The sequence below is a fragment of the Rhynchophorus ferrugineus genome, unplaced genomic scaffold (assembly GCF_030347505.1).
Source record: "Rhynchophorus ferrugineus isolate W39M unplaced genomic scaffold, kcgeb_rfMv2 rfM2, whole genome shotgun sequence".
NCBI lineage: Eukaryota > Metazoa > Arthropoda > Insecta > Coleoptera > Curculionidae > Rhynchophorus > Rhynchophorus ferrugineus.
The window spans coordinates 80932903-80958797 of NW_027472581.1; the positions used below are offsets into that span (position 1 = coordinate 80932903).

At 31.3% G+C, this 25895-nt stretch overlaps 1 protein-coding gene across 1 annotated transcript in view; it reads left to right on the plus strand.

Moving 5' to 3' along the window:
- Positions 1-25895, plus strand: part of Gyc88E (Guanylyl cyclase at 88E) — a 175000-nt gene that overhangs the window by 116573 nt on the left and 32532 nt on the right. The window contains exons 7-8 of the mRNA XM_076396476.1: positions 20706-20832; positions 20896-21100. Coding sequence (XP_076252591.1) covers positions 20706-20832; positions 20896-21100 — 332 coding nt within the window. The remainder of the gene's footprint in view (positions 1-20705; positions 20833-20895; positions 21101-25895) is intronic.

Below are 25895 nucleotides of genomic sequence, written 5' to 3' on the forward strand. Positions count from 1 at the left end.
TACATTAGTTTTATTTTTGTCAATTGCTAAACATAAACCATACATTTTCCATACATTTTGGACAAATATTTTGATCTTTTAAATTAATAGAATATAAAATGAATTTTGATGGATATCAGACATTAAGTTTTAACAGTTTTAAAAGTTCTTCGGTAAACATCAATGAAAATACGGTGTATTAGATGTGTAAGTTAGCAACCCAGACAACCAAAAATACTTTCGAACGTCAGTTTAAGAAAAATATCTGAAACTCTTAAACTTGTTCCGCATCGAAAGACCAAGTATTATAAAATAATAAATTACGTTGTTCTCAACGAGCAGTATCTGTATTGAGGCACTTTATTGAGGACCAGTAAAATAAAACTCTTAACGTCTTTTTTATTGTACCAATAACGATAATCATTCAACCCGTTTCCCCGTTCTTTTGTTTCCAGAGTTGGAAATCGACTGACCGTAAAATATTCTCCTTTAAGTAGGCCGTTTTTTTTTCTCCCATTCGGTGTTTTCTCCTCGTCCATGGCCAGTTTCGACTTTATCGTTCCTACGAAAACGGCGAACAAATTGTTATGGCGTCCACTGTCGCGCAGTAAACGATTAAACAGGAGCACTCGGGGAGACAATGGTCAGGAAGAGAAAGAAAACTTTCGCTTATAGGTAGCTGGAATCTCGTATCAAGGATGTACTGACCATTAGCAATTATCAGATTGCAGCTTTTATATAGCAAATCACAATTCAATTACCAACAGAGTTTCATTTAAGAAATAATATAATCAGAATAACATTATTTTCAATAGATAGAACAATAAGAACAATTCTTATTGTTCTGAAAATAGACATTTGATTCAAATACGAATTCTATTCAATTGAGCAACATATCTTGCTCTGTGATAATTTTTGAATATGAGTATGATAATTATCAGTAGGACCCATGATATTATTTAAGTATATACCTGGATATTTATGTAGTTAGCCACTTGAAGGTTGGACTTACTGCTTAACGTGACATCCGAACCACGGTCTTTGGCATTAAGCCTAGCAACCTTCTAATAAGTTACCCAGCCGGCATTTAGTAAACGTACGTTAATACGGCTTTATTATTGACGTGTCTGGGATACTCCTTTATTGTGCAATTATACATTGTCACCTATGGAGAATCACAATTAAAAATAATTATAAACATCTATCATCCATACTTTATTTCATAGGATTTAAACCAATTTCAATTCGTTATTATTACGCTTATATTTTTTTAGTATCATCTGATACCGACCTACTTGGATGAGCAGAATATGGAAAATTATTTTGGAATCTAGATGAATGAACAAAATTCTTAATTTCAAAACAGTAATAAAGATACAGATAAAATTTGAATGAACTGATTGCATGTAATATAGCTGATGTCTGTTTGGCTGGTCGTAACATAAATTAAGTGATACTCCTGGATTTTTTTTGAATATTTTAGTCTTTACCAACAAGAGTTTATCTGGACTGGACCTACTGTTTAACGCGGGCTCCGAACCACGGTCATCGGCATTAAGCCTACTGTCAGTGACCAACTTTTAGATTATCCCAAAAAAACATACGGTCTTATCCTGCCTGGATACTTGCTTTATTGGGGTCATTTTTTCCTTGTCGGATTTGTCATTCTTACTTAGGACAATCACACATAAATAATCACAAACATATATTTACGACCATGTCCCAGCAGGATTCCAAACCGTGACTATTGCAGCACTAGATGGACCGCCCTGTCGCCTCTACCATTGCGCTAACCAAGCCGGCTACTACTGAATTTGAAACCTAGAATTTAAATTTACTAACCTTACATAAAAACATTTCTGAGACAATATCCTAATCAACAAGGAAATCATTGAAGGCACTTCTATTCATGCAGTGTAATATTGACAATATTTTGAATCAACTTGTTTTAATTGTTTATCCTTAATTACACTTGTAAATCCTGTTCGTTCTTTTTCCTCTTTCTGTCAATATTTTGTCAACGGTCTTTTTTATACAAACTTTATCATGACTTTGTCAAACCAACCAAAAAATTAATTTTCCAACTTGGTGTAGTGTTTCTGAAATTAAGCGCGTACATATATTTTGCCAATTTATTTCTGTTTATATAAATTAATTGATTTATGTAGATTTTGTATTGAATAATAATATTGGACAAGCAGTCTTGTTGGAAAATGTCTCTTTCCTTAAACGGTATTAATTGTTTTTCACATATGACAAAAGACTTTTTTGTTCGAGCTAAACTATAACCAAATTCATCAAAATGTTCCTTCACTTCAATAAAATGTTCCTATGAGCTTCGTAACATTTTTTGAACCTAAGTTTTCTATTGTAGATTCATTGAATCTTTTAACCATTCGAAACTATTAAAGGCTATTATAGATTTCAACGGCTATACAAATAACTTGGAAATAATAAACCTCTACTGTATATTTGATAATTTTAAATTCATGTTAATAAAATAATATACTTCAAAATTAGTGAAATATATAATTTCAGGATTCGTTCTCGACATCTTGTTAAATAGAAAGTCTTGGTTCTAACTAGGATAATTCTTGATGGTTGTTTTTTAATTGTAAAAATTTTCTGTTGTAAATATTCTCTCTTAGTGGATGAATTTAGCTTGTACATAGGATCAACATTTAAAAAAAAATATTTAATTGAAAAATAAATATTCAATATTGATACAAAAATTATTTATTTAATTATTAACAGAACAGTGCAAAAATTTTAAAATTTTAGTCAGTGCATTATTTGTTAATAGATCTTGCTCATCAACAATTTCAGGAAAATAATATTATACCTTCAATTCTTGCGGTTGCTTTTAGGAAATATTTGTAACGGAGGCCGTTTCACTGTTTTAAAGGTAAAATTCTAAGAGATATATATTCTTCATATATGTTACCTATATTTTGAATTTTTAACTATTTTCATACTGTATCCTATGCAAATTATTAATTAATAAACGTAAGAATTTGGATTTTTTTGTTTTGAAACTATAAACACTACTCCGTATTACGGAAATAGTATCCAGTAAACAAAACTTTGCAGATTGACCAAGGTGACAGTTCTAGACATTAACAAGGCTGGAGTAGAATTTATTATATTTAAAACTCAGCATGTTCCTTATTGCATCAATAAAATATCCAGATCACCAATAGCAATAGTGTTATTACGTTATTTCTTGAAATATAGCCTAAATATATTTTTATATAATATCTTAATTAGATACGCTTGGTACAATCTTAATTTACAATTAATTTGTTACTACTTTTCCTATGTACTTGGACTAATTCACAAGCAAGACGAGTGCGAGAAAATATATCAATATATATTCCTCATTATAAAATTATAACTTATAGCTATAGTTTACACTAAATGTATACACCTTATATAAGTTCGTATCGTTTTGTTCGCTTCATCTCCTGACATCCTGCGCGCTGTCCAGCAGTTGAATTGCTTTCACGTTCAAGGCGAAATCTTGAATAACTTCGCAAATCCATTTGATTTCCAGGTAATCGTGCATTGGTTCGTTGGCTAGGTAGCGATAGACATTGGTAATCAATCGAAGAACATTGTTTTGGCAGCGTTGTATGATTAGTTGATTTGCATTTTTAGTGCAAACCCATATTTGCACCAAATAGATCCAAAGTGGCTTTATAATTGTATTATAGATTAACCTCTTCGCTATTAGATCAAGAGAGTATCCTTCGACTAACCAGTATAGTTATTTTATTTTGGTTCTAATGTGTTTTGCTTTTTGTCTAACGTGATGTTTCCAATTTAATCTACCAGCAAGATGGATTTCAAAGTATTTAACTGATTCTGTTTGAGGAATCGGGCATCCATTGAGTGACATAATTAAGTTTTTATTACTTCGTCCCAATGCAAAATTAACATGGACAGATTTGGAGCTATAAAGTTGAATTATCCAATCTTTCGCTCATTTGTAGATTTTGTTGACTGCCACTTGTACTTTTTCTACTGACCTATGCAGAAATATGTCGTTTGCCATAATAGTTGTGTCGTCAGCAAAGGTTCCAAGTAGAGTTTCTTTTGTTGTTAGAATGTCAGCAGTGTAGAGCAGATATAGGAGAGGTCCTAAGACGCTACCTTGTGGAACTCCGCCCGAAATAGTTTTAAATGTCGAGAACGCCATTTCGTGAGATACTCTAACAGCAATTGACAATAGTTACGTGGTAACAATTTGCTGATCTTACAGATTAATCCCAAATGCCAAACCCAAAGCCTACATATAAGATGTCTGAATTAATATTAAAAGATTCCTTTATAAATTCGAGCCTTCATCGCGACAAATATTACTTCTTTATATTTTTTTGATCCATTAATAAAATTCGTGTAATTTAAATATCTATAAAATTAAAGTTGTTCAACTAGCTTATGTATTAATTAACAATCCTAATAAATACAAATAATATACAGAAATATTATTATGGAGTTTTAAATCGTCATCTTCCCACTTTTTTGTTTGTACGAAAACATCGAAAATAATATTTATAATTTTTTACTTTTAATAGAGGAAATATATTTGTCCCAGCAAATTTAGTAGTAATACATACAGAAATAATTTCAACACGTATATGCAGATGTATTATGCACATCCAACATAGCGCATTAAAATTAATAATATTATATCGATTATGTAAATAATTTTTATTATTTTTTTTATTTTATTAACTAAAAATTTTTGGTATGGAGTTGCCAACAGCTGGAGTATGTATCGTTTTATTTATTAATTAAAATAAACCGCTGTAGATTCGACCTAAACGGAAAATAATAACCAAGGGAAAGTTGTAAGTCGAGCAGAGAAATCCTTATATAAATTACGATATTTATTTTACTTTGTGCGCTTGTTATAGAATTTAACACGTGTACATCATTATTTAATTTCAATTACGAGAACAATTTTAATTTACCTTTAAATTAAATGAATAACATGATTTTTGTCATTTATAACTCCATTCCCTCATTTTGTTTTAGTTGAATATTAATCTATATATACAGTTTTTGTTCCTTTGAATGAAATATAGTGTTTCCGACTTTTTCCACTCATCGATGAACCCTTTCCGCTCTCAAAGTTAACCAAACTCTACGACAAACAGTTTATTAACACTCAGATAGTCTTTCATCTGGTTCTTTCAGAATATTCAGGTTTCAGGTATCCCTTGTTTTGATAGTATGAGGTTCTCTACCATCACTACAGCTTATTAAATAGCTTCTTTAAACTATATTACGACTCCTCCATTCTCTGAAAAGAAACCCTAGGCATTATATGGTTCAACAAATCATCCTTACAATATTTAGAATTAAGTTATTTTTGAATTAGTTTATTCATGATCAATATTTAAAGGAGTTCAAAAAATTCAAATTTTAAATTTAAATTTTAGTTCAAGGCTTTAATTTATACAATCTTCTTCATCTTCTATACATCTTCTAGACAGAGAAACCTCTTGTATCTGGGTCATGGATAAATAAATCAACGAGATTGGTTATGAAATGGTCATCTAACTCCAGGTGTTTTATTTTACACTTTTTATATTTTATTGTACTTATGCATTATATGACTAAGCATTATATGACATTTAACTATAAAACACAGCAAACGCAGCAATATTGAATATTACACAAAGCATTATCAACACGTACATATATTTAAATCTCAATATGAGAGTGGTGAAGCAGGAGATAAACCGGCATAATATAAAATATCAAAGGAGATTTTCCCAAAATACAAACCAACTGGCACTGACACTGAGGAGGGTAGAAAGATAACAGCACGCGAATTTGGAGAGATCTGACATCTACAGTCTCTGCAAGCAGGTAGGAGGATGGTAGTAAAGGAATCTCTCCCATAATAAAATAAAGAATACAACAAACAAACAGTTGAGAAGTTGTAAAACACAGTGGCTTAGTATACAAAGATATGACCTCAAAATAAAAATTATAACAAAGTATTCTATAGACACTATATCAAACAAAACGACTTTAATGTATTGTTGTTCGATCAATATTATCCAACGATTCAAAAAAATTAACAGAGAGTTCTAAAAGAAAATACAGTCTAGTAAAAGCTTAAATAGTAAGAAATAGCACTACATCTTCAAATTGTATACCCACACCTCCATTCTCTTCATTGAAATATTTGTTTAACAGGAAACCTAGAGGGTATTATATGATTTACCAAATCCCCTTTCGATCCTTAATAGTAGTGTCGTTTATTTGGATCATGGATAGGTAAATAAACAACACTCAGTCATCCAACTCCAACTATTTTATTTTACACAGCAGAACATTTAGTATAGATGAACTACGGCCTTTTAAATAACGGGAATAAATTATAATTAAAATTGTCATGAAAGTATTTTCCTCTAGCCTTAAACGCAACAATTTTTGGTCATCAATGCTATACATAGTATAAAAAATCTCAAAGAATTAACTGGGAAATCTAGTAAACAACTGCTAAATTCTTGAAATAAATTGTAAATAAAACACTCATAGTCTAAAAAAAGCTGTTTCAACTGATTTCCATGTATATTGGACTACCGAAAACACAATGACGTCTTTAATGTAAATGCATAAAATAGGAGCCTTAAAGCATTTCTGCTTCACAATCCCTTCTTCAGTTTATATTCCATTTCTGTAAGTAATTCTATATGCCTGACAGAAACCTACAAGAACTTGATATTAGTTATTCGCAAATTTAAACATCGAGGGCATGGTTGGCAGGTAGAGGCAACAAGCTGAGTTTACCAAATTCTCTCCTTCTGTTTTTCTTATTTTGTTTTTTGTTTCTATGGCATAGCAAAGGCTGAGCAAATCATTAGATCAGAGTTGGCCGCCGAGGGAGCTTAAAATTGTTTCAAAAAAATTGAGATTGTTTGAAATATATGGTTTCAAAGTTCATGGGCTTCTTATAAACAAAGCTGAGATTTAACAGAAATTTTAGGGAACTATAAAGGCCCATCATCACACCGAAAAACATAAAAATTACATGACAAAACCTAAACAGCTCTTACCTATTTTTGGCAGATAGACGTAATTATTTCATTAACAAATATATGATCTCAAAATTAAATTGTAAAAAAGAATATACTGTATATACGCCATATCACACAAAATAATTTCAGTAGATTAATTGTTGTTCGATCAATATTATCCAGTGATTCAAAAAAGTTGTCATAGAGTTCTAAAAGAAAATGCAATCTAGTAATAGCTTAAATAGTCAGACACATCACTGTATAATCAATGAAAAAGATCTCGGGAAAATTACCAAGTACAGAGACCCACAGTTTGGAATTCAACGCTTCTCGAGAAAACCTAGTCAAAATAATTCTTGTAATAGTCGATGCCTTGGGAGTAATTCCGCATACACTAGAACACTTAAGAACATTGCAATTAGACGATCTAACAGCCGACCAGCTGCAGAAAGGCGCGCATTTCAGCACGGTTTTCATTTTTCCCAAATACTTTTACAATTCCTAGACGTCAGGTCAGCGTCCGAAGAGAAAAATTCCGCTGGAATATATTGTAGGTTGTAGATCATTAAAGTAAACGAGCTTTTGTTTTATTTGAAACAATCTTCTTAAATATGTAACAAACTAATCAATTTTTTTAATGTTTGTATTTATATCAGTTGCAAGTTACAATTGACAAGATTGTTGGATAGTTTTTTTTTGTGTTTTTGTAAATAGACTAAATGTTAATGAATATAAAAAGTTATATAGGGTGAGACAAAAGTCCCCTTACCATTTCGATTGTGTGCCATCTTGTTTATGTGACATTTAGCTCAGTTTCGCTTTAACTATTGTATTATATAGGCCTCCAATTATATTATGGATAAATATAGGTCACAAGAACGAGCAGAAATAGTGTCTGAAGGCTGTCTTGTGAAGCTTTTTCGTATAAATTGATAATAAGCAATATAGCCTATTTTCTGGTCAGTGGCCACGTCAATAAAAAGAGTAGTCGGTTTTAGGAAGCACAGAGTCCTCAATTAATTCATGAAACATCATTGCATCCACTAAAAAAAAATGTATGGTTTGGTATTCATGTTGGAAACATCATTGGTCCCTATTTTTTTGAAAATGACCAAGATGTTGTAGTTAGTGTTACGGTACAAAAACATGATTCGAATTTTTATTGTGCCTGAAATAGAAGACAAGGACTAGAGGACATGTGGTTTCAACAATATGGGGCCATAGCACACACAGCTCGTTCAATTATTGAATAACGCTGGCCACGAAGACTAATTTTGTGAAGTGGTGATTTAGCATGACCAGCCAGATCTCCGGATTTAACAGCACCATACTGTTTCTTATGGGTTGTTTTAAAAACAAAAGTTTATGTGAATAATATTCCTCACGAAATTGAAGAAATTCTGCCTCAGATGTTGTAGGATATCATGAAAAATACCTTAAAAGAGCCGAAATTTGCATAGCGAATCGCGGTCGCGATTTAGCCGATATAATTTTTGAATCATAACCAAAAAGAAATATAAATACCAAGTAATTTTTTTAGGAAAACCAAGCTTACTTATATTTTCTTTGAGCAAAGTTATAGGCAATCAAAATCATAGCGGGACTTTTACCACTTTGTATATAAAATTAAAGATAAGTTATTCCCTCTTCTTCAACACCTATTACGCTGATAAAAAAATGTAAGAGCTAACAATATGGGCCGATAATTCTTGATTTTTCGGTTTCTCACTCAACACCGGTTATAGAAAAGATTTTCGTAAAAAATAATGTCATTTAGCTAGTTCCCGAACTAAAAGAGAAAGAAAACCTTTTAAGAACATAAAGCATAGCTGAAGTAATTGAATTAATTAGTAAAATTTAATTATACTTATTGATTAAAGTCGAGTCAATTCCTTGGCTTTAAAGGATATTTCGGAAATCAAATTCAACAACTGTTGACTAAACTGAAACATACCTTTGACTTAAATGCATTGTATCCGAGGAGAATTAGCTTGAAGGTAATTAAACTTTAACTTTGGATACATTTATGTAGGGGCGATTCGGATTGCAGTTTAGGACTTTAAAAGATTTATGTACAGTAATGCCACGTTATTTTAATAGATGAATATAAGTTATAAAATGTGAAACTGTTTAAAATCATCAAACTTTTCATTTACTTTAAAAGAAATATCTTATTTTGTGTCAATAAGAAGCGACTTGTTCTTAAATTTATTCAAATTACCATCAAATAGTCTACAGATGATAAACTGAGCTACTACAATTCGCTGTTAGGGTCCGTCACCCTCAACTGTATCTGTCTTCTGTCGAAATTCCAATAGACTATGTTAGTTCGCAGCAACTTCACGCCTCTTTGTTTGTTTTAAATCCTGAACTGCGATGCGTGTGCTGGTAATCCAAGGGCTAGAGATATTTCTCAAAGCTTGAATGTTTCCAAATTGAAACAGTCCATGGATAGGTCCTTTGAGCATCTTCAAACCCCCATTCGTAATGTTACGGCTTCATTTGCTCTTTTTTTGAGTGAACTCCACTTAGCAACACCCAGGAATGCTTCGAGTAACTGCTACTCCAAAGTCAACGCCTCTTCTTTCCTTAATAATTAATTTTATTCGAGTTGACCGAATGAATTTAAAAGAGAATAGGCTTATGATCTCTCCAAATCTTCTCTCTTAAACAACGAAACTTTTTATTCACTTTTAAAATTATGTTATCTATAAGGGAATACATAGTTTTCATAGTCAGGGCCGTCATCAGTCGCGTGATATAACAAATATTGGGGACATATTAACAATATAATACATAATGTCTCCTCTACAGATGTTTTCGTCTTTTATCTAATTTATAATTATTGGGACTCTCGGTACTTTCTTCACCTTTTCTCATCTGTACAGTATCTTTCATATTTTTATACTTTTACATCTGACTGATAACATAATATTACGGAAAAGTTGTTATTAAAAAAAAATCTAAAGTATTACTGAATTATTTTATTACAAAAGTATCGAAAATGAAAATGGTATCTAAAGGTGGAAAGCCGTCAAATGATCTTATTTATGTTACAAGCTAATCCTTATTGCCAGTAATTTCCAACTACCACATAAAATGTTGAAGCTGCTAGTAGAGTATAACAATACATTCCCAGCACATCAACTTGAGCTCGAAGGAAAAAACGATGTGGATTGGAAGCTGATTTTGTTAAGGTTGAGGACCTTAATTTTAAATAAGCAAATATACCCAGAGAGTTCGCAGAATTGTTAAAATCTTATATTTTGGATAGAATCTTCAGAATTAAGTATTCGGTATTAAAATAAAAATATAAGCATTAAGAACTACTTCAAGGTACTATATTGGTACCAGTTTTTACCTGATATATGTTGGTGATGTTCCTGATTTGCAAAATGGTGTAATGGCTGTAGGTGTAGGTATACACCACTAAGAAGCAGCGATGATTTTGCAAATATCGATAAACGGTAAATAAATAGTCCAATGGAGAATAAATTTTAATAAAACTAAATTTGATCCATCAATTTTATATACAAGAATTATTCAACATATCTCTATCTGAATAAATTATCGCCAAGTTTCATATGCTAATACATAAAGATGTTTAGGAATGATACTGGACGCGAAGCTCCACTGAAAGGCTCATGTAACAAAGGAGAAATACTGAATATAAATTTAGAAGAATCTATTGGCCACTTGGAAAAATTCTACCCTCAATTCTACCTAATCAAAAGACAGTAATATACTGCTGTATAAGCAAATTCTTAGACACATATGGGCATATAGCATACTAATATGGAGATGTGCCAAGAAGAACAATCTGAACATAATTCAGCAGTTTCATAAAATAATAATTAGTGCTGTTAATGCCCCTTGGTAACTCTGAAATAGTGAGCTCCATTTAGATTAAGTGTACTAAGAGATTTTAATGCAAAAATCTTATAATATTACACATTTCATAGGTATAATTCAGAGTGTAATTTTTAGAAATTTCGCTGAGATATTATTTAATTATAAATACAAAGTTTTATAATGAAGCAAAAAAACACATTCAGTTTACCAGCGGTCGAGTTTTAGCCTAATTGCACCAATTTTGCCAAAATCGATTGGTGAGTTAATGGTTTACACGTATTCGTATTGACGGCTCATTGTTTATCGCAAATACCAATTTGTGAATATGCTGAATGGAGACTATTGAAAGGTATTGGTGGGCAGAACTAATGGTAATTTACAATTTATGTATAGTTCTGTCTCGTGTCACATGTTGCTAATAGGCAACTTTCATTACTCTCAGATAACATTTGATTTGTTAAATATTAAATTATGTTAAATATATTTCTGAATTTACTATATATAAAGCTGCATATTATAAGTTATATAAGTGTATGTTTACTTCTAGTTATACTCCTTTCCGCCCTTGCTTTCCAAATCTTCTTAACCTGTCTTGTTTCTTCTAAGCTCTTAAATACAAAATCTGAGTTATTTCTTTTCTTTGTATTCTTTTAAAGGTTCTATATTGAGGACTTTTACTATTTCAATATTTCCCATCTTTGTCACTGTTCTCATCTTATATTTTCATATTACACATGTCTTGTAACCGACGTTTACAATTGGTCTATATATTTACCTTTTTTATTAATGAATTTTAAAATAGCATTAACTTCTTTTCCCCGGCTTCCAATTACTTTTTGTTTCTATCTCCAGATATTTGGATAAATCACAAAATAGTAGATAGAAGGTTTTCTTATATTTCTACATTGTATATTTATTTTTTCTGAATCTCTCATCGCCACAAATTGTTTTTTTGTTCAACATCATTACACATAATCTATTTAACTTTCTTAGTTTTCACCTGCCTTATCAGTGGTAATCAGTTTCATGTAATCTGTCTTTTCGATATAATATTCTTAATGTTAGTTCATCTATAAATGTTAAGAACAATATTAGGCTGAGACTTTCTGCCTGTCTTTGCTTGACCTCTGGAAGTGTTGGTTCTCTTATTATCTGGATTTGCAGCATTTATACTTAACTTGTATATTTCTTGGATCAGCTTTTTCATTTTGTCATTTATTCCTCTATTTCAATTTCTCTTTTCATTGTTTCAACGCCATCCATAATATTACTCTTCCTGTTGCTTCTTGTTCTGTTTCTCAATATACCTTTTCCAAATCGACATCAATTTTTAGGAATTGTAATTTTGCGCTCATATGTACTGTAAATATATATATTCTTAATGTTATTTCATCTATAAATCTTAAGAACAATATTAGGCTGAGACTTTCTGCCTCTCTTTGCTTGACCACTGGAAGTGTTGGTTCTCTTATTATATGGATTTGCAGCATTCCATTTGTCACCCTGTTTATGTGCTGTAACCATATTAGAAAATATAAACACAAAAATAGGAGGAAAAGTAGAATATGGTCGAGAAAAAAGCCATCGTTAGATAAGTACCCTTCTAGAAATAACACCGGATCTGGATACAGAAAGAGGTTTTTAATCTAAACTTCTCAGCATCAGAAACGCCCAGAAACATCAGCTCAAACCATTTATACACATTCAGCAATCAATAGTATCAAAACAGAATCAAAATCATACTCATATAAATCCTAGAGCGGTATATGATTATTCTCCACCGTTTTATTGCCTTATTCTTATATACATTTAGCAAAACTGACTAAACAACCTATAAACATTATAGACAACGCTGAAAAATTAACCATCCCAGTCACGCCAGTAACCAGGCTAGGTAAGACCGGCTGTCTTCTGGGATGATTTCTGAGTTGGTCACTCGCCAGCAGTTAGGCTTAATGCCGAGGACCGTGGTTCGGAGATCACGTTAAGCTCGTAAAAAGCTCGTTGCTAAAAAGGAGACTTTAAAATCTATTAAAAAACTCTGTTTTTAATATCTTTAATTTAAGAACCATTCCGTATATTTAAATTATATGATTATATGTATAGTATCCAAATGCTTTCAATAAATATTTTAAATGGATGTGGAAAAACACTTAACACGCACACACACACATTATATGATGGAATCCATTGACTGAGTGTCGATATTTTGATAAAAACCCGTCAATCATTTAATGAATAAAACGCAGAAAATACGATAAAGAAAAAAGCGTCTGTTTCTGAAAAAAAAACAAAAACACTGGATACTTCTTACCGTTTACTTGTTTGTTTCATTGTACGTTGTTGTTAAGCGCGACTCTTCCCGCACTGACGCCTTCCAAAACATCGTAAATCGCTTTATTGTGATCCTATTTGTCTGTTGCCCTTCCGATTCAATTCACGCGTCTCGTTATTTTCTTTCGATACCGTTTACCTTTACGACTTCCTCGCACAATGGAAAGAATATAATGCTGTCGTTTCGAATCGTTTTATAATCGATAAATAAATCAGTCCCAACGCTTTGAAGATACTGTTCGAAAATACTCCAATATTGTTAATATTTTACTGGGGGAGCTCTCAGATTTCTAGATATTTGAACCTCAGTATATTTGCCATTATATTTCCTTTTATAATCGATTCGTAAATGCCAGGGAGTCATTGGATTAAAGAGTTCATACTAGGTCGTTCAATAAGTTTTATTAAATATATTCAAAATCCATTTTGTATAATAAATATTTTAAATAATATATATTGTAGCGACCTTGAGGCATGTCGAATTTTATATCGTGGAATAACGGTCTACAATATACCCAGAAATATAAACCCAGATGATGAGACCACGGGCGGGGTGTCAACAGCGCCAACTAGAACACGATAACGAATAGCTGGCAACCCCGAAACGTTTATTTGGGATGTTATTGAATGGTAATTCGATCATTCAGTAACCGACCATCGTTTGGTTTAGACGTGCCACTATCGACTGCCGAAGCCTCGTCTCCAGGTAACACCTGGATATATATATATATATATATATATATATATATATATATATATCAATTGTAGTGTTATTCATTATAAATTCATCACTAGAGGAATTATGGGGCGATATCTGTTGACTTTCCAGCATCTCGCCAAAACTGGTTATAGAAATCTTCATCAAAAATAATTTAATTTAACAACTTCTTAAACTAAAAGAAAAAAGAAACATTTCAAGGATACTTTGACTCAACTGAATTAATTAAACCAGAAAAAATTATATTTTATTTATATCCAATTACTGTGGATAACCTTCCGTGAGATTTTGAATGAATATTTAAATACTGCACCAAAATGACTGAATAAAATGTCCATTCTCCAAAATATTTCAATATTTCATCCGCATTTTGATATAAGAAAATGATTTGTGGATAAATTTATCGCAATCAATTCGAAAATTTTATAACACATTACAATAATTTTCAAATAGTAACGCAAGTATCTCAAATGCAATTAAAAGTTGCCATTGAAGTAAATTTTACTTAATAATATTTCCGATAGGAACAAAAGATAAAATCGATAAATTGATATTTATCTTGAGAAATTTGTAGTGATAAAAAACACCTTTATTTTATTTAACCTATTTAATTTTTTTCCTACGTATTAATATTTAGTAATATATGGTTTTCTGTTATGACAATATTCTTTGACTGACTGATACCTGTTCATCTTTGACGATAATTTAATAACTTCTTAAACTAAAAGAAAAAAAAACACTTCAAGGATACTTTGACTTCACTGAATTAATTAAACCACAAAAAATCATATTTTATTTATATCCAATTACTGTGGATAACCTTCCGTGAGATTTTGAATGAATAGTTAAATACTGCACCAAAATGACTGAATAAAATGTCCATTCTCCAAAATATTTCAATATTTCATCCGCATTTTGATATAAGAAAATGATCTGTGGATAAATTTATAGCAATCAATTCGAAAAATTTATAACACATTACAATAATTTTCAAATAGTAACGCAAGTATCTCAATTTCAATTAAAAGTTGCCATTGAAGTAAATTTTACTTAATAATATTTCCGATAACAACAAAAGATAAAATCGATAAATTGATATTTATCTTGAGAAAGTTGTAGTGATAAAAAACAACTTTATTTTATTTAACCTATTTAATTTTTTTCCTACGTATTAAAATTTACTAATATATGGTTTTCTGTTATGACAACATTCTTTGACTGACAGACACCTGTTCATCTTTGATGATTCTTTGAACTGTAATGTATTTTTAAAAAATTCCATAAGATAAAATCTATGGAATTTTGGACTTTCCTAATAAATGTTGAGTAGCAATGATATTACAGTGATGTAACAGTCACACTATGTGATAATTAAAGTGTTTAGAATTAAGGGATTCATTAATACTAATACAGAATTGGAGAGACATTCTGTACAATTGTTCCCAGTAGACGCCACTTCTTTACCTTAAAATAAAAAAGATTTTCAAAATAAAATATCAGTTTTTTTCTAACCTCTACAGGTTTTATAACTTTACAATATTAACAATAATTCCAAAATAACCAAATATACTCAAACTATATGTAATCTATCCAAAGTTGGTGTGAACATACGTCATGTAAATTTATGACGTCAAAAGTTCACAATATTACCGTATCAGGTCTGAGTTTCAGTTCAGTTTGGCTTTGATATAAAACAAAATTCTAGTTTAAATAAAACAAGTAAACATGTGGTTTTATAATAACATAATAAGTTTTTTGATTTTACTATATGCTTTTAAAAATTGTATTCTTTTAATATCCAGAAGTTCCATTAGACCTCTTCGATCCTTTTCAGGCCTACAGTTTCCTCAGAAATAATTGAATTAAATTATGTTTATATTGAAAAAAACTACTCACTGTTTCTATACCTGTCATATTATTGACCTCTGATAGTGCTAACATCAAGCTGATCTTGATCGCTCACCCGCTTCGTATGGGGACAATTTCCTTTCAGTGAATCCACGATTATATTTTTCATTTTTTGAGATATTTCAGTGATCGTGGCCATAATAATCTTACGAGAAGCTGCAGCACGCTAAAATATATTTTCAATAAAAACCGCAGCAAATTAATATTATAATTAATATATAACAGTTAAAACGTTGCTGTTCCAGATTAGAGAGTCAATATGTTCTGTCTGCCATCGGAATTTTTAGTCATGGTAATAATAAGCAGCGTTTAAAAATGTCAGCGTTTCAAAACAGGCAAACCGTTAACACGACGTTTGGCAGTTAATAACCTCTTATAACCATTGTTTTGAAGAATTTTCCATACGTTTGACATCCGTACAACTTTGACAGGCTGGTTTGTTTATGTGTTCGATCGTATCAGACAGCATCGTGTCTCTTTTTGACTAAAATAAAATAACAAGGAAAATATTGTCTGACTATAAAACGAATTTACGAGAGGCGGCAGGCAATGCATTAAACATATTGATAGCGTATGTTCACAGCAACTTGTGATAGATCATATAATAAATAATATTGATACAATACGACCAAAGTGCCATACCACAAAATACTACCAAAGTATAATATTTATAGCGTCAAGGTAATATTAAATAAATAATCGTTGAGATCAGAAAAGTGTCATTTATCGTAAGCTGCTGAAATAAATTCAAAAAAGAAGATAACATTTCAAACATTACAGAAATTTTCAATATTTCAATTTGCACCAGAACAACAGGCATCTCATGTTGCTAGCTTAAAATATTATTTATATTAATAAATCAAAGTATTTAAAATGACATTAATGAAAAATAGTAATTTATCCGCTATAATCTTCATATAAAACCAGTGATATCATGACTAGTTCCTTTGGTTTCCTAGTTATGTTCACCGCGGTAATCGGAACACGCTCCTCCTCGTACAGTCGAGTTTGAAATCATCTGTATATCGGACTCACATAATATGTTTATTATGCTAACTTCTTGATCGATCTTCACTAATGACAGCTGATGATAGCAATTTATGGGCTCGTCTTCTGGCATTCTTCGTGATATAGGTCGAATTGCAGAACCTTACTTAAGGTCGCTATACTTGAGGATTAAAAAAGAAAAGTAAAAAAAGAATAAAGCAAATGTAGCAATTCTAGTGCTTGGGATCAGCAATACAGGAGGATCAGCAATACCTTCTGCTGAAGTAATACTTTTAAATTTGGAGGGGGCAGTCAGCAGCTCCGCAAAAGACACGAATCAAGAGCACAAAGATTAAAACGAAATTCGATAAATAATATACTGAATATTGCTTGGAAACCAAGCGATCTTCCTAAGCGCCCGCTACTCATATAACGTAAAGATGATTACTATTTATCATGAAGCAAAAAACACATTCAGTTTACCAGCGGTCGAGTTTTTGCCTAGTTGCACCAATTTCGCCAAAATCGATTGGTGAGTTAGTGGTTTACACGTATTCGTATTGACGGCGCATTGTTTAATTAAATACCAATTTGTGAATATGCTGAATGGAGATTATTGAAAAGTATTGGTGGACAGAACTAATGGCAATTTATAATTTATGTATAGTTCTGTTTCGTGTCACATGTTGCTAATAGGCAACTTTCATTACTCCCAGATAACATTTGATTTGTTAAATATATTTCTGAATTTACTATATATAAAGCTGTATATTATTATAAGTTATATAATTGTATGTTTACTTCTAGTTATTCTCCTTTCCGCCCTTGCTGTGCAAATCTTCTTAACCTGTCTTGTTTCTTCTAAGCTCTTAAATACTCCAAAATCTGAGCTATTGCTTTTCTTTGTATTCTTTTGAAGGTTCTATATTGAGGACTTTTACTATTTCAATGTTTCCCATCTTTGTCACTGTTCTCATCTTATATTTTCATATTACACATGTCTTGAAACCGACGTTTACAATTGGTTTATATATTTACTTTTTTATTAATGAATTTTAAAATAGCATTAACTTCTTTTCCCCGGCTTCCAATTACTTTTTTTTCTATCTCCAGATATTTAGATAAATCACAAAGTAGTAGTTTTAAATTTGGAGGGGGCAGTCAGTAGCTCCTCAAAAGACACGAATCAAGAGCACAAAGATTAAAACAAAATTTGATAAATAATATACAGAATATTGCTTGGGAAGCAAGCGATCTTCCTAAGCGCCGGCTACTCATATAACTTAATGATGATTATAGTAACCTCTAAATACCATCACCCTCATTTTTTCTGATTAATTAAATCCATCCTGTGAGAAAAATCTTTTAGTTCGGTCGTTTCCATAATTTGGGGAATAAATGAATCTCAACAAAAAAATAAATTGCTTTATTGAAGCATTTTCAGACGGATCATATTCTAAATAAAATTAATTTTCATAGTAAAAATAAACAAACGTTACTCAAAACAAGTTTCGAAGTAATATTAGTCCTTCTAATAATCGATGTTAATTAATTTGTTCTGTTATTAGCAAAAAAAGGTGTTTTATAGGAAAATCATTTCACTTGGGCTCACTCATACATTTTAATTTATCCATGCCAAGGGGATTCTCCACCCTATTTATTACTTCAATGTTCTCTTATTTTTCAACGAGGATCGTCCAGGGCCATTGTCTTAATTTAATTAGAAGTCATTCAGCGCCAAGCAGAAAGTAATTAATAATTAATTCGGCGATGAAAAGTTGCCTAATAGGGCCCGTCATATACAATATTAAGATTTGTAAAATATCTGCTAATAGGCCGTGAGAATAGAGGAATAATTAAAAGCTACAAAAATTTTATTGCATAAGTATTTGAGATTTATTCTATTATCTGTTAATTTTTAGAATATTTTTTTATTTCTTTTGTTTACTTTTTTTTATTTCGCTTTTTATAATTTTTTATTTGTTTGGAATTTAAATTAATTATCATGAAACCATGGCAAAAGATCGGAAAGAGTGTCTCATTCTCAACAAACACGCTGATCATGGTGACCACAGGCAAACACATTTTTCTCAAATCTCACTACAACTGACCTCATCTTGTAATTCGTTAGATCGTTCTCTTATCTTTTCATAGACTTGATTATTGTGGTTTTCATCGAAAAATTTCTGAAATGAAATTTCTGAAAATGAAAATTTCATCACAAAAGTCTATAACAAGTCACTTTGTTCAACAAACATGCTTAAACAACAGTAATTTTGGAATTTTGCCTTATGGAGTCGACTCAATGTACAGTCAATACTGTCGATACAATGTAATGTAATAATTGCCTTCTAAAAGAACACATCAATCTGAATTATATCTTGAATAAAGCCAGAAAAATTAGCAAAATAAGCGTTTGAAACCTTTTACACACATGCTTCTTCCTAGAGAAGCAGAAACACCTGCTGCTTAGACTTATTATTTTAACACTTGACAATTTCCCTTTTTCCAGTATAGAAAATTGAATTATTTTGTTCCATTTTGAATAAAATACAAATGTTAAGTATGTATCATTCCAAGTTCATAACAATATAGACTCCAAATAATTTAACTCGAAAAGTCTATAAGCTTCAAATAATTCAAATATTGAAGCTACTTCAACTAATAGATTAGGTGATTTTACAGTCTAAGTCTATTTCCTTTGCTTAATTGAAAACTGACTTCTATAAACTCGAACTTACTAAAACCAACGTGTATATACAATTACTTTGCACCAATAATAATTTTCCAGTGGGTAAATTAATTAATTAATTAATTAACGCATAAAAATGAACCTGAAACTTATTTCCTAAAACATACAAAACAACTGGACATACTAAAATTTTAAAAAAACCACAATGCTTCAAGGACAAACTACCTCCATTAACTAACCAACCATCGATGAAATGGTCTTATTTTATAGAAATCAGTGAAAGAACTATTATTTAGACTGATAAGCATTGATTTCAGTCTAAATAATAGTTCTTTCACTGATTTCTAGTCCAAACATTGATTCTAGCTACAAACTTTAACACACATACGCTTATAGTCAGAACTACTTCTATTACACTAAGAAATTTGTGAAATATATGAAAATGGCTTATGCCTATTGACATTTGCCTAAAATAACTTTGTGGTGGGTAGCATTGTATTCCAACACCCTCTGAAGCACTAAGGCTAAAATGAAAAAGTTTAGTTCTGGTTCTATTCGAAATCATATTAGAAATGGAGTTACTCAATAGAAACGTGACATTGAGTTGGACATAATTCTCGAGTGAAAGTTGAAGTTTGAATTAAATTAACATCTGTGATGAAATAGACCTTTTCAGTGAACGATGCAGTGAGCAACATCAAAAAGGCATGAATCAATGGACATATATAGCGATCTGGAAATCAGAAGACTAACGTTGTCCGAGGCATATGTACTGACAATGATGACGATATAGCCAGATGGGCCGGGTGCTGGCCAAGAGAGTGACAGAGAGGAAGTGTTAAAGATTGACTTACCTGAAATTATTTTTTCATTTACGTTGCTAGCTCCCATACTATTATTGCTTTAATACAATAAATTTCTAGGAAAATGTCTCAACTTGCAACAAAAAATTATTTCGACGACTTTGCCATACAAGATTAGAAGTATAGAAAGTCGCAAGAAATGATACAAGATTGCAAGATTGACATATATAGCGATCTGAAAAATAGAAGACTAACGTTGTCGGAGGCATATGGACTGACGATGATGATGATGAGGATAAACCCTTATAACATTTTTGCTGCTTCCTTTGCTCTTATTTGCAAATTAATTTTTCGGTTTGGACTTAAAAATCATATCTCGTAATTTTTATTTTCAGGTCAGATGATCTACATGGATAACTGGAAGATGATGATGTACCTCGGTACTCCCGTGATGCCTGATCTGAATTCCTTAATCAACTCCGGCTTGTACATCAACGACCTTTCCATGCATGACTTCAGTCGGTGAGTAAATCTATATAGAAAAACAAACTTGTTCTTTACACTAAATAACACGGACATTTTCAGAGATCTCATGTTAGCCGGCACGCAACAGTCGGTCGAGTTGAAACTAGCTCTGGATCAGGAACAACAAAAGAGCAAAAAACTGGAGGAGTCTATGAAAAAGTTGGATGAAGAAATGAAAAGGACTGATGAGCTGTTGTATCAGATGATACCGAAACAGGTGGCCGATCGTTTACGCAAGGGTGAAAATCCGATAGATACTTGTGAGGTAAGCTATCCTGCCATTTCAAATAACATATTCAATATACAAATATGCTTTCGCCTTTTTATGAAAATTCGCTAAAGATAGTGTTATCTGCACCTGTTAAATTGGGCAACACTACTTTTCTATTTAACTAAAATGGCCCATTATTTATTCTATATATAAAAACAAGAGCAAATATCACATTTATTAGTAGCGTATTTATATTACCCTTAGTCCAAAATGTATAATTAAATAAAGGTGATCATTAAAGGTATCAGAAGCAGGACGGTCCTCCTACTGTCGCAATAGCCGCGGGTTCGAATCCTGCTGGGGCATGGTCGCAAATGTATGTTTGTAATTGTTTAATATTTGTGATTGTCCTAGGCAATAGTGTAAAATCCGACATGGAAAATGATCCCAGTTACGCCAGTAACCAGGCTGGATAGGACCGGATGTCTTCTGGGATGATTTCTTGATCATTCGCACGTCGGTAGGTTTAATTCGAAGGACCGTGGTTCGGAGCCTACGTTAAAAGGTCCAGTCCAGATAAACACATAATTGGTAAAAGGAGACTTTAAAATATGAAAAAATAAAAAATAAAGATAATATAGAATATTATAGTCTAAGAACTAGCAATGTTTTTGAGAGAAAATTCCAGGTAAGGTGACCTTTTGAGGTAACACCTCTTTCACTCTCTCGGTTAGCGCCAGACCACTCACTACAGGGGTTGCGTTTACCAGTGCGCATCGCGCCTATAGCTAAAAATACTCAATTTTTAAATTAATTACGAATGGATATTTTTTTAATTATTTTGTAGGCTTAAAAATGTATTTAGATCATTCCTAGACACCTTTATGATTGTTTATAATGTGACTGTGACGCTACTCTATTTATTAAAAAAAAATTCCAATTATGTTAGTATAGCCGTAATTGTTATATGATATTATTTAAGTATCAAAGTACCTAATATTAATATGCCAAAAAATAATTGTATTATTTATTAATAAGACACACCGATGAAATCCAGAAAAGTAGCCCAGTGTAACGCTGGTAGTGACAGAGATAGTTTGCAAAGTAGAGGCTAAGAAACAGTTTAAAAATCCTTAAATTATGTTTCGTAATAATTTAATTTTATTATAATTAAATGTAAACACTAAAAATACGAAATAATATTAGATTTAGACCATATTACAATTTTATTAATATTTTATTTCAGAAGCTTTGATAGGCAGATACGGTTCACAAAAAATACAGTTTTCTCATATAAAATTCTCATTTGGAAATATCGATATTTTTGTTAGCCGATATTTTTCGATATGTTTTCAAAAAAATTGAGTATATTCGTTAAACATTATAAAAAACCATATAATTATTTTTAATACAATTTTTAAAATGGTACTTAATTTGAAGGATTTATTAAAATATCAATATAAACTGTAAAAAATATTAATATTATCTTTTCTCCGACATATCAATATACTAATATTTTTTACACCCCTACTGACCTTTCGACACACCTATTTTATATTCCGAACGTATTTTGATACGTAAATAATATTTTAAGCAACCCCAGTCGCCAGCCAGATGGGCCGGTTGCTGACCAAGAAAGTGAAAATAATGAAATGTTAAAAGATTGCCTTACCTGAAATTATTTTTTCCTTTAAGTTGCTAGCCCCATACTATTACTGCTTTAACACAATAAATTTAATATCAATTAATTTAAATAAATTAATTAAATTTAAATATCAAATCACCTGGTCAACTGTTGCTTGTTTGATCAAATCAAATTGATGTACAGGTAGTAAACTAAAATGATGGGAAAAGATTTTCAATTTTGTATAACTATCATTTGTTTTTTTTATAGTTGTCTGTATCTTTCTGTTCTGATTAATTGCAGCTTAACTGTCACATTTACTTGTAAATGCTGTTGAATTAGAAAAAAGAAGAATATAATTATTAAATAATATAATTTCATTTTGTTTAACATTTTGCGATGTGCATACCGAATTATATGCAATATATTCAGGAGTTCCGCAAGGTAGTATACTAGGTGCAGTACTATATCTTCTGTACACAGCTCTACAACAAAAATAATCACATTGGCAACATATGCAGACGACACGGCGATCTTAGCCTGTCATGATGATCCAGCTATAGTATCAATTAACCTACAGATATATCTAAAACAAATACAAATGTGGCTGAAAAGATTGCCTATAAAAACCAACACAACAATATCCAGTCATATAACTTTTACGCTGCGTAGAAAAACATGTCATCCAGTCTATATCAATAATTGTCAACTGCCACAAGCCGAGAATGCTAAATATCTTGGTATGCACCTAGATCGACGCCTAACTTGGAAGAAGCATATACTCGCCAAACGGAAATAACTCGGATTTAAACTGTACCGAACATATTGGCTTATTGGGCGCAAATCCAAGTTATCATTAGATAACAAGATTTTATTATATAAATCTATACTCAAGCCTATTTGGACATATGGAATCCAACTATGTGTAACCGCTAGTAAAGCTAATATATTCATCATACAACGGTTCCAAAATAGAGTGTTGCATGCCATTGTCCATCCTCCGTACTATGTTTCAAATGAAATGATACAATCATCCAGAACAATTAACGGGTGTAATTCAACGTGTTTGTGTGAAGTACTTCGAAAGAGTGTCAGTGCATCCCAATGTGCTTATCAGCTAAATATTATTTCGAAAGAGAATATCCTCTGGGCAAATTGAAGACTAAGAGTAATAAAAAATTGTTTCGTGACAATACTAAACCTCCTGATACTAGATCTTTTGCTAAATATTTAAAAGAGCAACATTGAAAAACTAATACCTTTAGTCCATTGTTCAAATAGATGCAGTCATGTATATCTGTAAAATGACAATTATGTATAAAAGTAAACAGTTTACCATCACCAAAAAAAAAAAAAAAAAATATATATATATATATATATATATATATATATATATATATATATATATATATATATATGTGTGCAGAGAAATAATTTGTAAATTTGTTTGACAGAGATAAATGAATATAATAAAAGTTCATTTTATTTAATTAACACAAGGCGGAACCATATTTTTACACTAAATATAAATAATTTTCAAACGCCGTATAATTTCTCGATAAACTCTTTAACGAAATCTCAATGTTCCATAATGCATCTCCGGAAAAACACTGGCTAAACTTCAAAAACAGGCATTCAACGATATTCCCCCTCTAACACGTAGCCGTTGCTTCTAAAAGATTTCCCATTATAGACGATGAAATAGGTCAGAATTAATGTTCAGAAGTATATCTCGTTTCGTACATAAAGTTAAGGAAACGGCAGAATCTAGTTAGGCAGTTTGTTTCCTCTGTACTACTTTCTCTTTAAGTGTTAACCTAGATAAAACGGCAGCGGATATGGAAAGAAGTTTGTTTTGTTTTCCATTATTCTTCGGGAAATTTAACACAGTTCAGTTTAAAGTCTTAACATTTATAAAATGCTACATAATAAGATGAGCCTATATAAATAAACCAATAATAATTTTTATTCAAGGGAGAAAATAGATTTACTACTACGGTTTATAGTATTTTTTTGTTTGTTTAGAAAAATAATCGTCCAATAAATCCTTCGCCAGCTTCGTGGCGCAGTGGTAAAGGCGCAAGACGGTCCATCTACTGTTGCGATAGTCGCGGATTCGAATCCTATTGGAGCATGGTCGTAAATTTATGTTTGTGATTGTCCTAGGCAAGAGTGTAAAATCCGACAAAGAAAATGATCGCAGTCACGCCAGTAACCAGGCTGGGTAAGACCGGATGTCTTCTGGAATCATTTCTAAGTTAATCACTCGCCAGTCGGTAGGCTTAATAACGAGGACCGTGGTTCGGAGCCCACGTTAAACTGTAAGTCCAGTCCAGACAATCCCCTAGTTGGTAAAAGGAGACTATAAAATATATTTTAAAAAAATCCTTCAGAACCCAAGAGATTACGCTTGTACAATCAAAAATAGTAATAATTATAAGTTCATAGTAAACACCATGAATAGTAAGCACTAGAAAGCTTTCAGGATCTTAATATAATGGATAACGTAATGGATATACGTGGTTATATTCATCCAAAAAATATTGAAAAAAGCTTTCATCTATAGTTGAGCTCATATATAACCTATAAACTTATACACTGGTTATTTATCAAGAAAAGTTTTCTATGTTTTCAATGTTCTAAATGCCATTTTCTCTTAATTTCCTATCGTTTGTAAACTTTTGGAAACAATTTATTCATCAACTGCTAAGTTACCTGAATTTTTTTTTTTGATAATCAGAGCTAGGTTTTAGCCAAGTCTTACAATTTATTATTTTCTATTTTTTGTCATAGAAATCAAAACTACTACTTTAATGAACGCTTTATAGCATCCCCATGAATTTCTCAAAGTGCTTGATGAGTTTCGGCTGCAGATATATTCAAATCAATCAACCAAATAATGCCATGTCTGATAAAAAATAACAATGTAGAGAAATATCAAACCTGTCGAGCCATTAACATTGACAATTCGCATTTTAACCAATAGATATCGCTAATTAGATTACATGAACAATTACAAATAATAAACCAATTGTATATCCGTTAAAAGTACCGAAAACTTTTTTATTCCAGTCTCTCCACAGAAAATCCAATAAATTTATTTAAAAGCCAATAAAACATCCAAAAAAATATGGAACAAATATTTTTCGTGTATATCCATCATCGGAAATGTAGCTATTTTCAGTTGTACGACTGCAAAACATTTAGGCATTTTTCCCGTTGTTT